Genomic DNA, 14,531 nt, shown 5'->3' on the forward strand with positions numbered 1-14,531 from the left:
AATCAGGCCCATCCTCGTGATGGCCGAGATCTTCTCCGGGTTAGCTTCGATGCCACACTCGGAGATGATAAAACCCAGCAGCATACCCCTTGGGACCCCAAAAACACATTTCTCGAGGTTGAGTTTGATGTTGTTTGCTCAGAGTTTCATGACGGTTTGCTCTAGGTCGGCTACTACCTGGTCAGTCCATTTGGACTTGACCACGATGTCGTCTATGTAGGCCTCAACGGTTTGCCCGATGAGGTCACCAAAACACTTGAGCATACAACAATGATACTTAGCCCCCATGTTTTTCAGACCGAACGGCATTGTGACGTAGCAAAACGATTCGAATAGGGTGATGAAAGATGTCACGAGCTGGTCAGACTCTTTCATCATGATTTGATGGTACCCAGAGTACGCATCAAGGAAGCAAAGGGCTTCGCACCCTAAGGTCGAGTCGACTACTTGGTCTATGCGTGGAAAAGGAAACAGATCCTTTGGACACGCTTTGTTGAGACCCATGTAGTCAACACACATTCTCTATTTTCCACTCTTTTTTCATACAAGAACGGGATTGGCTAACCACTCGGGGTGGTATACTTCCTTGATGAACCCAACCGCCAAAAGCTTCGTAATCTCCTCGCTGATAGCCCTGCATTTCTCCTCGTCAAAGCGACGCAGGCGCTGCTTCAACAGCTTGGAGCCTGGCCTAATCTTCAAGGCATGCTCGGTGACTTCTATCAAAATGCCTGGCATGTCCAAGGGTTTCCATGCAAAGATGTCTCTGTTGGTGTGGAGGAAGTCGATGAGCGCGCTTTCCTATTTAGAGCAAAGCGTAGTGTCGATGCGCAACACTTTGCCCTTGGAGCCGCTGGGGTCTATGAGACCCTCCTTGGCGCCCTCTATAGGCTCAAAAGACCTGGCCGACCACTTAGGGTCGGGCGCTTCTTCGATGACCTCCTCTCTGATGGCCGCAAGCTCTTTGGAGGCGACAATTGCCGTGGTGTGTTCGCAGCACTCGACCTTGCACAAGTAGGAGTGCTGCAAGGAGGTGCTGATGGTGATGACCCCATATGGACCAGCAATCTTCAACTTCAGATAAGTGTAGTTGGGGACGGCCATGAACTTCGCATAGCATGGATGTCCTAGGATGGCGTGGTAGGTCCTATGGAACCCGACCGCCTTGAAGGTAAGGGTCTCCATCCTATAATTGGTTGGATTCCCAAAGGTGACGGGCAGATCGACCTACCCAAGTGGCATAGCCTGCTTTCCAGGCATGATGCCGCGGAAAGGCGCCCTGGTTGGCTGGATGCACGATCGGTCGATGCCCATGGCATCGAGCATTTTAGCGTACATGAAGTTTAGGCCGCTGCCTCCATCCATCAGCACCTTGGTGAGTCGCTTCATGCCGATGATCGGGTCGACCACGAGCGGGTATCTTTCCGGCTGTGGGATGCTTTTGGGGTGGTCGGTCCGATCAAAGGTTATGATGGACTCCGACCATCAGAGGAAGAAAGGCACGGCTAGCTCGGTCATATAGACCTCACGGCGCACAAGCTTCTGGTGGCGCTTAGAGTCGTAGGCCGCCGATCCTCCGAAGATCATGAGGCAGCCATCCAGCATCAGAAATCCGCCATCCTTCCCCTTAATACCACGGTGGGAAGACGGCGTGGAGGATGTGTTGGCCAAAGGCCTGAGGTCCCGACAAGTTGGGGCTCGAGCTTCGGTCCTCGCTGCTGTCGTAGCATCCGCCACGACAAGGGTGGTAGCAGTGGCTAGCCTCCTCCCTCTCATCACCGCAGAAACGCCTGCGGGCATCTAGGGTGTTGCGCGCGTCACGGTGGAGGCCGAGGCGCTCATGCACCGGGATCACACCGCGCACCCTATTGCCTTGCTACACCTGGTGGACTGATACATCCCTGTTAGGTCGCTCTGAGGGCCCACGCCGGCTGGCACCGAGCTCATGTCATTGAGACAATGAGCTCTTGGCCTGCTGTGCCACCGCACGCTCGAGTAGCGTGCGAATCTTGCGATGGGCCCGACGATCCTCAAGCGTCATGGGCCCCAGAAGCCCTTAGAGAAAGGCCATCGCAGCAGCGATATTCTGGCTTGCCTGGGTGAAGTGTGGGAGGGATTCGTCATCCTCGATGATCCTCCGGTTCATGTCGTGGGCCACGGTGCACGCATGCCCACCGTCTCCGTGGCGCTCGAGCTCTACGCATTCCTGCTCGAGCTGAAGTCGTGCTTCTTTGAGCTCTTAATGCCACGCCCTTAGCTGCACTACCCGCAGGCAAGGTGGGGCCCCTGTATCCCCCTCGACCTCGTCGTTGAGGTCATCTATTGGGGTAGCCCCTCCCTTGTGGATGTTTTTGATGTATCCCTCGGGGGTACCTACCATGAAAATTTCACACGAGGGGTGATGGCCCCCCCTGCTGGAGTCAGAGTCAGAGGGCAACTCTAATTCTCCCACGAGGAGGTCGTGGAAAGATTCCATGACGTATTCGGCCATCCCCATGAACTCATCGTTCGTAGAAGATGGGGGCGTGCTCTGCACCACAAGGTGGCTAACGGTCTCTGCGGCATGGCGCAGACCGAATGGGAGCGCTGTCGGGGCGCTCCGGATGAGGTATTCTGGGGAGAGCAGCTCTCCTCCGGCAAGCTGTGTCATGACATTAGTGAACGAGAAGGTGAGCCAGTGCAGGTCCTCCCAGGATGGTCGGGGTCCCAGGAAGGCGCCGAGCTGGCGCTCTAGCCTCCCGTAATTGAAGCCGAGGAGCTAGTCGCTCCTGGGGGTGCGGGCCTCCGGTGCGTGCAGCTGCAGCTCCTCAAGCGCCTCAACGATCGTGTGTGAGGCCAGTGGAGTGGAGGGGTTGGACGGCGGCGGGAACTTGCACCAACTCTCCCTCCATCATAATGATGAAGTCCAGGTTCCCGAAGCGCACGTGCACGCCTGGGACCCAGCTGACGCCGTGACTAGTCATCCGAGGCCTGACGTGGACGTCGAAACACGCAAAAAGACCCTACCTGGCGCGCCAACTGTCAGTGTTTTCGGACCAGCAATGAGTAAATTTGTATTTGCGCGTCTAGCTCAGATGGTGTGCTTGGAGGACACAAGGGTTTATACTGGTTCGGGCGAAACGTCCCTACGTCCAGTTTGCTGCTGCTCGTGTTACTGGCACTTGGTTTGCAGTAGGGGTTACAAACAGGCGAAAGAGGTAAAGGGTCCCAAGTCTCTGGTAGAAGGAGTGAACGGGTGCTGAGAGCTCAATTGCCGCTCAGCCGTGTGCTCGTGTCATGCTCTTGTGTTTTGATCTCATGTTCTTTTCGCCCCCTAGCGTGGGGCGCCCTGCTTCCCTTTTATAGGCAAAGGGAAAGCACGGGTTACAGAGGAGTAAAAGTAGAAGAACGAGAGAGAGAGAGAGAAGAAGGCGTCCTCGAGGTTAGGCGAGACGGAAACTGTGTCCTTGGGGTCAGGCGAGACGGAGCCGCACCCAAGGGGTTGGGCGAGACGGAGCCCGCACCCAAGGGATTGGGCGAGATGGAACCCGCATCCTTGGGGTCGGGCGAGACGGAGCCCGCACCCAAAGGGTCGGGCGAGACAGAACCCGCGCCCTTGGGGTTGGGCGAGATGGAGCCCCGCGGCCTTGAGGTTGGACGAGACCTTTTAATACGTCTCGAGCCATTCGGGGGAGTCAATGTGGGTGCTAACTTCCTTGCTTTGGGTATCGCTAATATCGATTCCCGACAAGGTCAGAACTGAGTTTCTAGCATCTCTTGTGTCTATGTATTGTAACTAGGCATTGGACACTGATCCCGGTGCCTCCCATGCCTATATCACTATAGATCAGGTGTTGATGGATCTGTGTGATCAACTGATGGACGCCACTCATTTGTAACACTATTATTGAGTTGCATGTGTTGCTTCTCTGCAAAGGTGCTGATGGGATGTGTGTGTTTATATATCCTCAGACCAGAAGGAGCCGAGAGAGGACATAAAATAGTAATTGCACTGCATTTTTTAAATAAAGCAATAAACTGCCTAGCTAATGTATAGCTTGATTCCACCCTGCCTACACATGATGGTCTGATCATGATCGAATATAATTGAAGAGAACACATAACATCCCCAAATGCTTTTCTATTAACTGGGACGATATTGAAAAATGCATACTATTTTGCCATAAAGATGATGACAAATTGAAGTGCACTTCAACAGATGATAACAATGATTTAATGCTTCTAATTATCTCGCATATATTTCCGTAGCATGTAATTCAGATTTAAGACATACATTCATGTTGTTTTTGGACAACCATGAATAACCTGTGTACATTTTTTGTCCAGATAACTGAATTTCCTTTATTTTTTAGCTTCGTTGGATAAACTAGATTTGGTTTGAACATCATTCTTTTTAGGGATTTCTAATTATTTTGCCACCAATATGGTGACCAACTATCCAATTGCCAGCTTTATCGTGCCAAATACAAAATTACTTTAGAAAACAATAACTCAGCTACATTTTTGTCACTTTTGCTGATGTGGTAAGCCGGATCACCTAGCCAGTGTGGACTTTGACGCTGTACAGATTTGATCATCATGTTTATGAGTGAGATGAGATGACAGGCGTGCAACGCCTCATGGCAGTTATTGTCGTGTACCTATGTTTCAGGCGATAGAAGCAACATGGGAATTATATTAGGACTTTAAGGTTGCCTGTAAGATGATAAACACCACAGGACTTTGTGCCATTTATTGATTACTTTTTGCTTTTGTCCGTCAAGAAAATCTCCTAATTTCTGATCCTTTGACATCTAATTCCATCATAGCATTTAGTATCTATTTGAATGATCAACAGGTGGGCTAACACTAATAAGGTCTTGGTTTGTCTAGGATTCTCTGCCTCTAGCTTCTAGGTAATAACTACCAATAGTCAACGTCTTATCTACATTAACTGTCCCCATAACACCGGATAGTAGGTTGGGACAACCGTTGGTGATATCCACAACCACACACCATGTGCAAACCTGGTAAGAGCCAACTTCCTGGCACATGCATGTCATGCTTGGGTATTGAGATCGGTAGCTTCAATTTTGATTAATTTTTTGGAATTTTGCATTGCTTAGTCCATTGGTGAATCACATGTCATTAAAGTCTAGAGCTGATAAGAACCGCTCAGATGGATACAATGGATCCAATACAATACGCACTCCTTTGGCCAACTTGCAGGTACGGGACATTGTTAACTTTGAAGGCACCGGCCAGTCGTCACTAACCCCAGGTTTTCATAAGCAGATGGGCGCACATCAGGATAGTCGCTTGAGACACGCTATTTGGAGTGCAATAGATGTACAAACATTGTAGCTGATGATGAGTTCTTGACGCTTATCATGCCTATGTTATAGCCACTAGATATGTCTATATCAGGGACTTGTCCCATTCATAATGCTACTATGTGCTGCACAAGTCGTTTTTTGCATTGTAGCATATATGAAAAGTGTGTGTGTGTGTGTGTGTGTGTGTGTGTGTGTGTGTGTGTGTGTGTGTGTGTGTGTGTGTGTGTGTGTGTGTTGTTGTAGCTACACTACACCCGGAGGATTACCACTATTGTTTGGTTAAACTGCCAATCTCACTGATATTGTGAAAATATGTAAACAATGTTGCAGATATGTGAAAATAAGGAGCCATATGAATTTCGACATGACCTGGTGTAAACAAAAAGATATAGACTATGATGTTTTTATGAGTGAGAGATAGCTTGCAAAAAAGTTATAATGGCACAGCATCACACATGTAAAAAATAAAACACATTTGAGGAGTGACCACAATCAAACCATGACTGCCAAAGGCATACACAGATTGCATTTATTTGGTGACCAGATTGGCAGCGAAAACAAATATGAATATAAGCTAGCATAGACATTGCAGTTCAAACAAATTTAAGTTATAGAAAATTTTGCGACGCCAAAGTCAGGTGGTCTTGCAGGCATTGCGCCGAACACCTGCTAGGCATGTGCGTTGAAGACAGTCCGGCTGAAGGCACGTCCATGGTCTCCCAGACCTTGCATGAGCAGGTGCTGTGGGGAAGGGGGATGGGATGGGGAGGGTGCTCACTGCCGCCGGTGCACGGGGGCCCACCCACCGTCGCTGGTAGGGTGTGCGCTGTCACTGAAGGAGGCTGCACAACATCACCAATACGGGCCCAGGCACATGCGCCGCCGTCGGTAGGGACCCCTGCCTTCGCCGACCTGAGCCCCATCTGAGCCATTGTCCTTGGCACAAGGAGGCGGAGGCTCCAACCAGATCTGGAGGAGAAAGAGGGAGATGGTGGCGGCGGAAGAGAAGCGGTGGAGGTGGAGGAGGAGTTGCGAGAGGTGGTAGTGGCGGGCGGAGGAAGAGGCGCGAGAGGGTGGCGATGGCGGGCGGAGGAGAAGGGGAGACCAGGCGGCGGCGGCAAGCGGGGCGTGGTGCCGTGGAGTTGCGGAAAGGAGAGGTGAGAGAGAGAGAGGACGGGAACGGGCGAGTCCGTGAGTGGGAAGGGGGCCGGATCCGGACGGGAGGGGGGCCGGTGGACTTAACTCTTCAGTTTAGGAATATTTGATAATTTTTTCAGGTCCGAGATCTTTTAGGAGCGACGAGTTTCCTCCCAACGAGTCTATGATAACAGCTCTTGTTACTAGTGACGCGTATTGTGGAGAAGAGTCTCTGATATCTTGTCATTAGTGACGCGTTTTGTTTCCTGACGATGGATGACACCTAACTAGTGACGCGTTCAGCTTACACGCGTCACTTATCTGACATTAGTGACGCGTTTCAATTGGAGGTCACTGATTAAGGTATCTCCTTTGTGCTGTTTTGGCATACTGTACTTCATTTCCAGACATGAATGCGATGGTTAATTTCTAATTATTAACTATAAAGGAGAGGTGAACGGCATGAATTGTCGGGCCATAGTCATCAACAATCTTGACGTGGATAACTGTTTACCTGCACAGGGTAAATAATAAGCCAGACACATTCTATTGCGCAGGTTCAAAGTAAGTATTTTAAGCAGGATATAGCATGACTAACTAGTCCATGTTGTCTAACAATTTTCGGCCCAAGAAAATTTGTCTTAAATTTAAATTGTTAATCGGATGTACTCCAATGTATATAGGATAATTATTTCTCCTCACAAATTTGGAATAATTCCGAAGAAATCTTGGTAGAAGTTTCAATGCTTAGCCTGTAAACATGCATAATGCAGATCAGCTGGACATCCATCTATGGTTCAATAGGAGTACAGGAGAAGAAGATTAATTAAGCAGCCTCCAAAGATGTAAAATATGGAAATGAGTTGTTGTGGTGCACCTATGATTCAGTGACACACATTCTACACTGACACAAAAGCCATCATCGCTGAACGTATCTGGGAGTGGGTCAATTAAGAGCTCTGAAAAAAATATACACTACATTAATAGGAAATAAACTCGTGAATTTGCTTGTAGAAATGCACGGGGTAGCCAACAATCGAAGCTCTCGTTACAATTAAAACACCAGCGAAGCTCTAATTTTTTATGTCCCACTAAATGGTTTGTGAAGGGACGGAGCAGCACAATGCATAGTTGCTAGGATATGATGGATCAAGCTAACGATGGAGAGAGACAGCTTACTTCTATGTTGTCGTGGATCCATGAGTGGGCAATGCTATGGTACACTGCACCCATTACCTAGTAAGAGGTAATACTTCAAAGCAATCTGAGCCATTGATTTATTAGATTTTTTAAATTCATCAAATAAACAAATAATGTAAGAAAATAAAGAAAAATCTACCAACATCCTGTAATCAGGGGAACCCTTCCCCCTCCGTGATTTACACAGAAGTGGGGCCCATCCCTTTCTATATTTGTGTGTCATGCAAGTACAAGGCACGGAAAGTTGTCACGCCACTTTTTCATGCTTACGCGGCTCAATTTTTATACAGAAAAGGTTATTCTAGATATTTTAATTTATTTTTGACAAATAATTGTACGCATTGAAATATTTATGCATAGTTTTTTAGGTTTGGTATATTAATAATCACTCTCATGTCAAGATATATATAAACCTATCATGAGGTCAAGTTATATACCAGTAACGTTAGGATACTACTACAGAAAAAATTAGCAGGCTCGTTATGTATACAATATGATGCTAAAATACATATTAAGAGTATCTTATAAATTAAAACATGTTGCATGTCAGGTACTAGACGTTGAGAATGAAGAACGCTACAACGTGTGTAGCTGTCACGTACCGGAGAACGTGCATGCTAATCAAATGGTTCCACGTACATTAGATGTTAATTACACTAATTAAATTATGAAATGTTTAGTTGCAAAGTAAAAAAGGCTTACATATTAAAGAGATCATACATGTATCAATTAGATCAAAAAAATATTTTTATATCTAAAACTTTCATTATTTATCTATTTTTAACAAATCAATTCATAAATAAATATATATTTCATATATTACTTCATAGGAAGTAATAGATGATCTTAACCATCGGATCTCACTAAATGAACTGCTAATAGTTATTTGGAGATAGCACAACAAAGCCCGATTTCGGTAGAACCATCGCCATCAGATTAGCATCCAACGTATATAGGTAGTAGCAAAATTGCCATTGAAAATTATTTGGGTCATGATGCTACACTGAAACATCAAAATACTAATGAGTCATATAATATTCACTTGGCAACTATATATACTTTAAACTGACTATATATGAATTTTATGTATATAGAATATAATAAGGCATAGCTACTTTCTTTTTTCTTTGGGTCCCAGAATAGAGTGCCCCTGGCGGCCAGGCCTTCTTACTTCCCAGAATCAACACCCACAGGGTGACATTATCTCCACGTAATGCACCATTGCCGTGATAGTGCAGTGAGGAGCAAGGTATCGTCGACCATGGAAGCACGACCATTCCAGGCATTCAGTGGATGGGCAGCTGCAGGAAAGGCACTCGAGCCCACTGTACGTTGCGGTGGATCAACGAATGAATCTACCAAGAGCTATGTTCCGGATGCCTTCCATGCCTATACTGTAACCACTACTCTCATCCACAACGCTGGCTGCTATATATTGTTGCTTCTTTCTACTGTAACGCGTATGTACATAAAAGACGGTGTATTACACACTGTAGCTCTGCGGGAATTTGGTCTCATTCGCTTCGTTAAAAAAACAAGCTGAAACACTGTTCCGGCTAATTTTTTTAAGAGAAAAACAATGTTTCGGCTGAAAAGATAAGCCGAAAAGTACGTATTAGAAGACAAACGAACAGAGGCAGGAAGATGGAACCAGAGGAATGCCACTGTTGGCTTGATGAGTGACATGACTTCTACTGTGTGCAATTGCCCCACACCTGACCGCAACAGATAACTATATATAAGAGACATGAAAATGAGATGAAGATATATATATAGAACTTAGCTGATATATGAATAAGTTTCCCATGTATAGTCCAACTTATTAATTGATCATTGGGACCCACTTTATCTTGTGCCTAAAATGTCCGTCTCTCTAATTTTCAAACTTTGGATGTAAATTCGGAGAAAAAATTAGGTGGATACAGTCTCCATTATTGATCCACGTGTGCAATGCATAACTTGGATGGTGACGTGTCATGCCACATACTGGATCGCATGGCCAGCTGCGTACAGGCGAGAGCGGGCGCGTGCTAAGCGGATCTACACGCCGTGGTGACCGCTCGAGCGTGGGCGCCGAAGTCGTGAGGTGCGCGCATGGCGCTGATGACTCGGGCGCATGGCCTAGCCAGCCTCGGGCGATTCGGGAGCAGGTGGTGCCAACCGTGAAGACCTGGTCATGTGCTATCTCTTGGTGGAGACCGGATTCCACTGACAACCCCCCCAGTCTCGATGTTGGCTGCGGTGACGGAGAGGCTGTCTCTGAAGTCGAGAAAGAGCGCCGAAGGCAGTCCTTTCATGAACACATCGGCGAGTTGTCGCGCACTAGGAACGTGCGTGACTCGGAGCTCACCAATGGCGACCTTCTCACGAACGAAGTGTATGTCTAATTCAATGTGCTTCGTGCGTCGGTGATGTACGGGGTTGCGAGACATGTAGACCGATGATATGTTGTCGCAGAACGCCACTGTCGCACGTGGTACTTTGCACAGGAGCTCGCCAAGGAGGTGTCGAAGCCACGAGCACTCGGAGACGGCGTTGGCGATGGCGCGATACTCGGCTTCCGCGCTCGATCTCGACACCGTGGTTTGCCTCTTGGAGGACCACGAGACGAGCGAGTTGCCGAAGAAAACGCAGAAGCCAGACGTGGAGCGCCGTGTGTCCGGGCATCCCGCCCAATCGGCGTCGGAGTAGGCAGTGATCATCGGCGACGGCGTGGCGCGTAGCTGAACTCCGAGTGTTGTCGTTCCTCGGACATACCGAAGGATGCGTTTGAGCATCGTCTGGTGCACATCTCGCGGCGCGTGCATGTGCAAACAGACCTGTTGAACGGCGTACGCAATATCTGGTCGCGTGATGGTCAGATATTGCAGCGCACCGGCAATACTCCGGTAAGTGGTGGCATCAGCGATCAGCTTCCCGTCAGCAGCAGATGCCTTCGGCTTGGTGTCCGCGGGCGTGACGACGGGGTTGCAATTGGCCATGCCAGCACGTTCTAGGAGCTCTTCAGCGTACACCGACTGGGAGAGGAAGAAGCCGTCGTTGTTGCATTGCACGTTGATGCCGAGGAAGTGTCGAACTGGCCCCATGTCTTTCACGGCGAAGGCGTCGTGGAGCCGTGTGATGACATGGCGAAGGAGTGACGTCGAGGATGCAGACAGGATCATGTCGTCGACGTAGAGCAGCAAATACGTCGTTGCCCTGTTGCGGTGGTAGACGAAGAGGGATGAATCGGCCTTCGACTGGATGAACCCGAGGCTGGTCACGTGGCCGACGAAGCGTTCGAACCACGCTCGTGGTGCTTGCCGTAGACCGTAGAGGGAGCGCGACAGCAGGCAGACATCGTTGGGGCGTTGAGGATCAACGAACCCAGTAGGTTGCTAGTTATACACCTGTTCTTGAAGATTGCCATGGAGGAAGGCGTTCGAGACATCCAGTTGATGTGCCGGCCATTTGTATGTCACCACGAGCGTGAGAACGGTGCGGATCGTGGCCGGCTTCACGACCGGAGAGAAAGTCTCGCCGAAGTCGATGCTGGGGCGCTGATTGAACCCGCGCACAACCTATCGAGCCTTGTAGCGTTCTAGGGTGCCGTCGGGGTTCATCTTGTGTTTGAAGACCCACTTCCCGATGATCACGCGAGTGCCTGGAGGTCGTGGTACGAGGGTCCAGGTCTTGTTAGCCTGTAACGCATCAAATTCGGTTTTCATAGCGGCAAACCAGTGGGGGTCTTTGATGGCGCCGCAGACGCTCTTAGGGATCAGAGAGATGGTCGTTGAAGCCTCAGAAGCCGTCATGGCGTATTTAGGGTTGGGTTTATGGATCCTAGCCCTGGCTCGAGTGACCATCGGATGACCAGGTGCGGCGGTCACGGGCACCACAGCTGGTGTGCCCATGGTTGGTGTAGCCATGGACGACGTCGTAGCCGATGGCGTTGAAGCGGTGGGCGACGTCGTTCCTCTGTTTGATAGTGGAGAAGATGGTGCTCCGTCAGTGGCTGGAACAGTCGGCGTCTGATGGTGTCGCGAGCGGTGCCCGCCGTGGTCACCGCACGACGTGAACGGTGGATCGTCAGTCGCCACTGGAGGTGCTAGAGCAGCAACCATGCTAGAGTTGCGGAAGGGGTAGACGGATTCGTCGAAGACCACGTGACGCGACATTATGACCTGGCCCGTGGATAGCTCGTAGCAGCGATAGCCACGGTGGTTGGCCGGATATCCGATGAAGACGCACTTGGTGGAGCGTGCTACGAGCTTGTTCGGCGTAGTGGCGATCATGTTGGGGAAGCACAGGCATCCGAAGACACGGAGCTCGTTGTTGGATGGTGCGACGCCGAACAACAGGTGGTGCGGAGTCGTAGTGCACGTGGCGTGATAGGGGCGGCGGTTGATCAGCCGCGTCGCCGTGACCAATGCCTCGGCCCAGAATGGTAGGGGTGCTGCACTGTGAATTAGTAAAGTACGAACGCAATCGTTGATAGTTCGTAAAATCCTCTCAGCCTTGCCGTTCTGCTGTGAAGTATAAGGGCAAGATAGCCACAATTGAGTGCCGAGAGATGAGAGGAGCAGACGCATGGAGGTAGAGTCGTACTCACGGCCATTGTCTGACTGAAAGGCAACAATAGGCAGACGAAATTGTGTATGCACATAAGAGATGAAAGCATGAACAATGGTTAAAACATCAGATTTATTTCTTAGTGGAATTGTCCAGACGTAATGACTATAATCATCAAGAAATACAATGTAGTACTTGTACCCTGAATGACTAAAAATAGGTGAAGTCCATGTCTGAATGTACTAGCTGAAAGGGAAAAAAGCTCTGTGATGTAGACTTAGTGAAGGGAAGGCGAACATGTTTCCCCAACCGACAGGAGGAACATGCATGTGCATCAGACTTGTTACATTGAAAGGGAAAATTAAGTAAAATTTGAGAGGTGACTGGGTGTCCTGGATGACCCAGCCGCTGGTGCCATAGTGCTGCTGTTGATGAAGCTGTGAGAGCTTGATGATGTGGAAGACGGAGGGGATAGAGATCGCCGCCGCTATCACATCGGAGCATCGGCGCCCTAGTAGGAAGATCCATTATAGAGAAACCAGAGGGGTCAAACTCGATAGAAACATTATTGTCGCGGGTTAAACGGCGAACACTGATCAAATTTTTGACAAGGTGGGGAGAAATAAGAACATCATGCAGCTGGAGAGGAGTAGAAGCAGTAGGGATGATAGTATGTGCCTGGTGCGTGACTGGCAGCCGTGCACCATTGCCTACTGTAATGATGGAGGATGATGATCGAAGGGAGGAGGAAGGAAAACTACCAGAGGATGAGGACATATGCGACGACGCACCCGTGTCAAAGTACCACTCCGAGGCACTCGGTGGATGCTGTGGAACGCCGGCAGACTGCAGTGCGGCGTAGAGCGCGCTGGTGTCGAACGCGCCACCGTTCGTGGGCGCAGTCAGGTGCGTGGTGGTCATTGCTTGTTGCGGGTTGAATGGCGGACGCGGTCCAAGAACGCTAGCTCCCGGGGCCCGGAAGGGCATGGGCTAGGCTTGGACCATGCCTTGCCAGGGATTGTAGCCCGCGGCCCATGGCGCGGACTGCGTGGTAGAGTTAGGGTTGTTGGAGCACGGCGCACCGCCGTTGCCGCGCCCACGGCCACGCCGCCGGTCCTGGTGGCTGTTGAAGCGATTGTTGCCGCCGCTGTTGGTGCGAGGAGCAGTGGAGGAAGATGACCCGTCCTTGTTCCCGCCGTGCGTCGAGTTGGAGGAGTTGTGGTTGTTGTTGTCGCCATGGGTCACGGCAAGCGCCTGACCGGCTTCAGCGTTGGCGTCGTGCTGGGCGCTGAGCTCCTCAAGGATGAGGAAGGAGCGAGCGCTTTGGAAGGAGTGCGGCGGGTACTTGGACGTGATCACCGGCTTGACGTAGCGATACTTGGGGCTGAGGCCGTGGAGGAGATTGAGCACTTGGCTCGGCTCGGAAACGGGGTGACCGATGTCGCGCAGTTGGTCGGCGAGCCGCTTTAGCTTCATGCAGTAGTCATTGATGGACATGTCACCCTGTTGGACAGAGCAGAGCTCAGTCTCTAGGAACACGGCGCGCTGCAACTCATTGTCCTAGAACAGGCTCTCAACGACGTGCCACAAGGAGAAGGCGTCATGGCGGTCGTGGCGAACAATATCGAAGACACCTTTGGAGACGGTGGCGAGTATCCAGTTGATGACGTAGGAATCCACCCGGCGCCACTCGCCATCGCGGTCCTCAGCAGGAGTGGTGGAGTGGATGTGACTCTCGAGGCCAAATTTACCGAGGGTGGACTCGAAGAACAGCTGCCACTGGCCGTAGTTGGCGTCGTCCATGTCGAGAACGACCAAAACGTGGTGGCCGATCGAGATGCCTTGGATGGCGGAAGCAGAGGCGGGGGCGACGGAGAACCCGCCATCAGAAGAGGAGTCGGAGACGCCAGAGTGGTTGGAGCTGGGCACCATTGGAGCAGTGGAAGAAGATGTGGTTGACGGATTCGGTGTAGGAACCTTGGACGATGATACCATGTAGAATTGTATAGATCAACTGGACAACTTGTATTGCTCTCAGGTGATTTACATATATAGTACAACTGTGGCAGTGGCCTTTGGCCAGCTGCATACAGGCGAGAGCGGGCGCGTGCTAAGCGGATCTACATGCCGTGGTGACCACTCGAGCGTGGGCGTCAAAGTCGTGAGGTGCGCGCATGGCGCTGATGACTCGGGCGCATGGCCTAGCCAGCCTCGGGCGATTCAAGAGCAGGTGGTGCCAACCGTGAAGACCTGGTCATGTGCTATCTGTTGGTGGAGATCGGATTCCGCTGACAGCCTCTGCTAGGCACTGCTTCTCAAGGTTCTTAG

The 14,531-nt window shown here is 50.2% G+C and overlaps 2 protein-coding genes across 2 annotated transcripts; both read right to left on the minus strand.

Annotated features, from left to right (window-relative positions):
• Positions 1-801: 801 nt before the first annotated feature.
• Positions 802-1,389, minus strand: LOC136511315 (uncharacterized). The gene is made up of 2 exons (XM_066505428.1): positions 1,232-1,389; positions 802-1,186 (listed from the first exon to the last, which is right to left on the minus strand). The coding sequence occupies exons 1-2, from the start codon at positions 1,387-1,389 to the stop codon at positions 802-804; spliced, it is 543 nt and encodes a 180-aa protein (XP_066361525.1).
• An 11,804-nt stretch (positions 1,390-13,193) lies between these two features.
• On the minus strand, positions 13,194-13,700 carry LOC136511316 (uncharacterized). The gene has a single exon (XM_066505429.1). It carries the CDS (start codon positions 13,698-13,700, stop codon positions 13,194-13,196), a length of 507 nt encoding a protein of 168 aa, XP_066361526.1.
• Between the last annotated feature and the right edge of the window lie 831 nt (positions 13,701-14,531).

This window comes from Miscanthus floridulus, chromosome 16 (assembly GCF_019320115.1).
Source record: "Miscanthus floridulus cultivar M001 chromosome 16, ASM1932011v1, whole genome shotgun sequence".
NCBI classification, from domain to species: Eukaryota; Viridiplantae; Streptophyta; class Magnoliopsida; order Poales; family Poaceae; genus Miscanthus; species Miscanthus floridulus.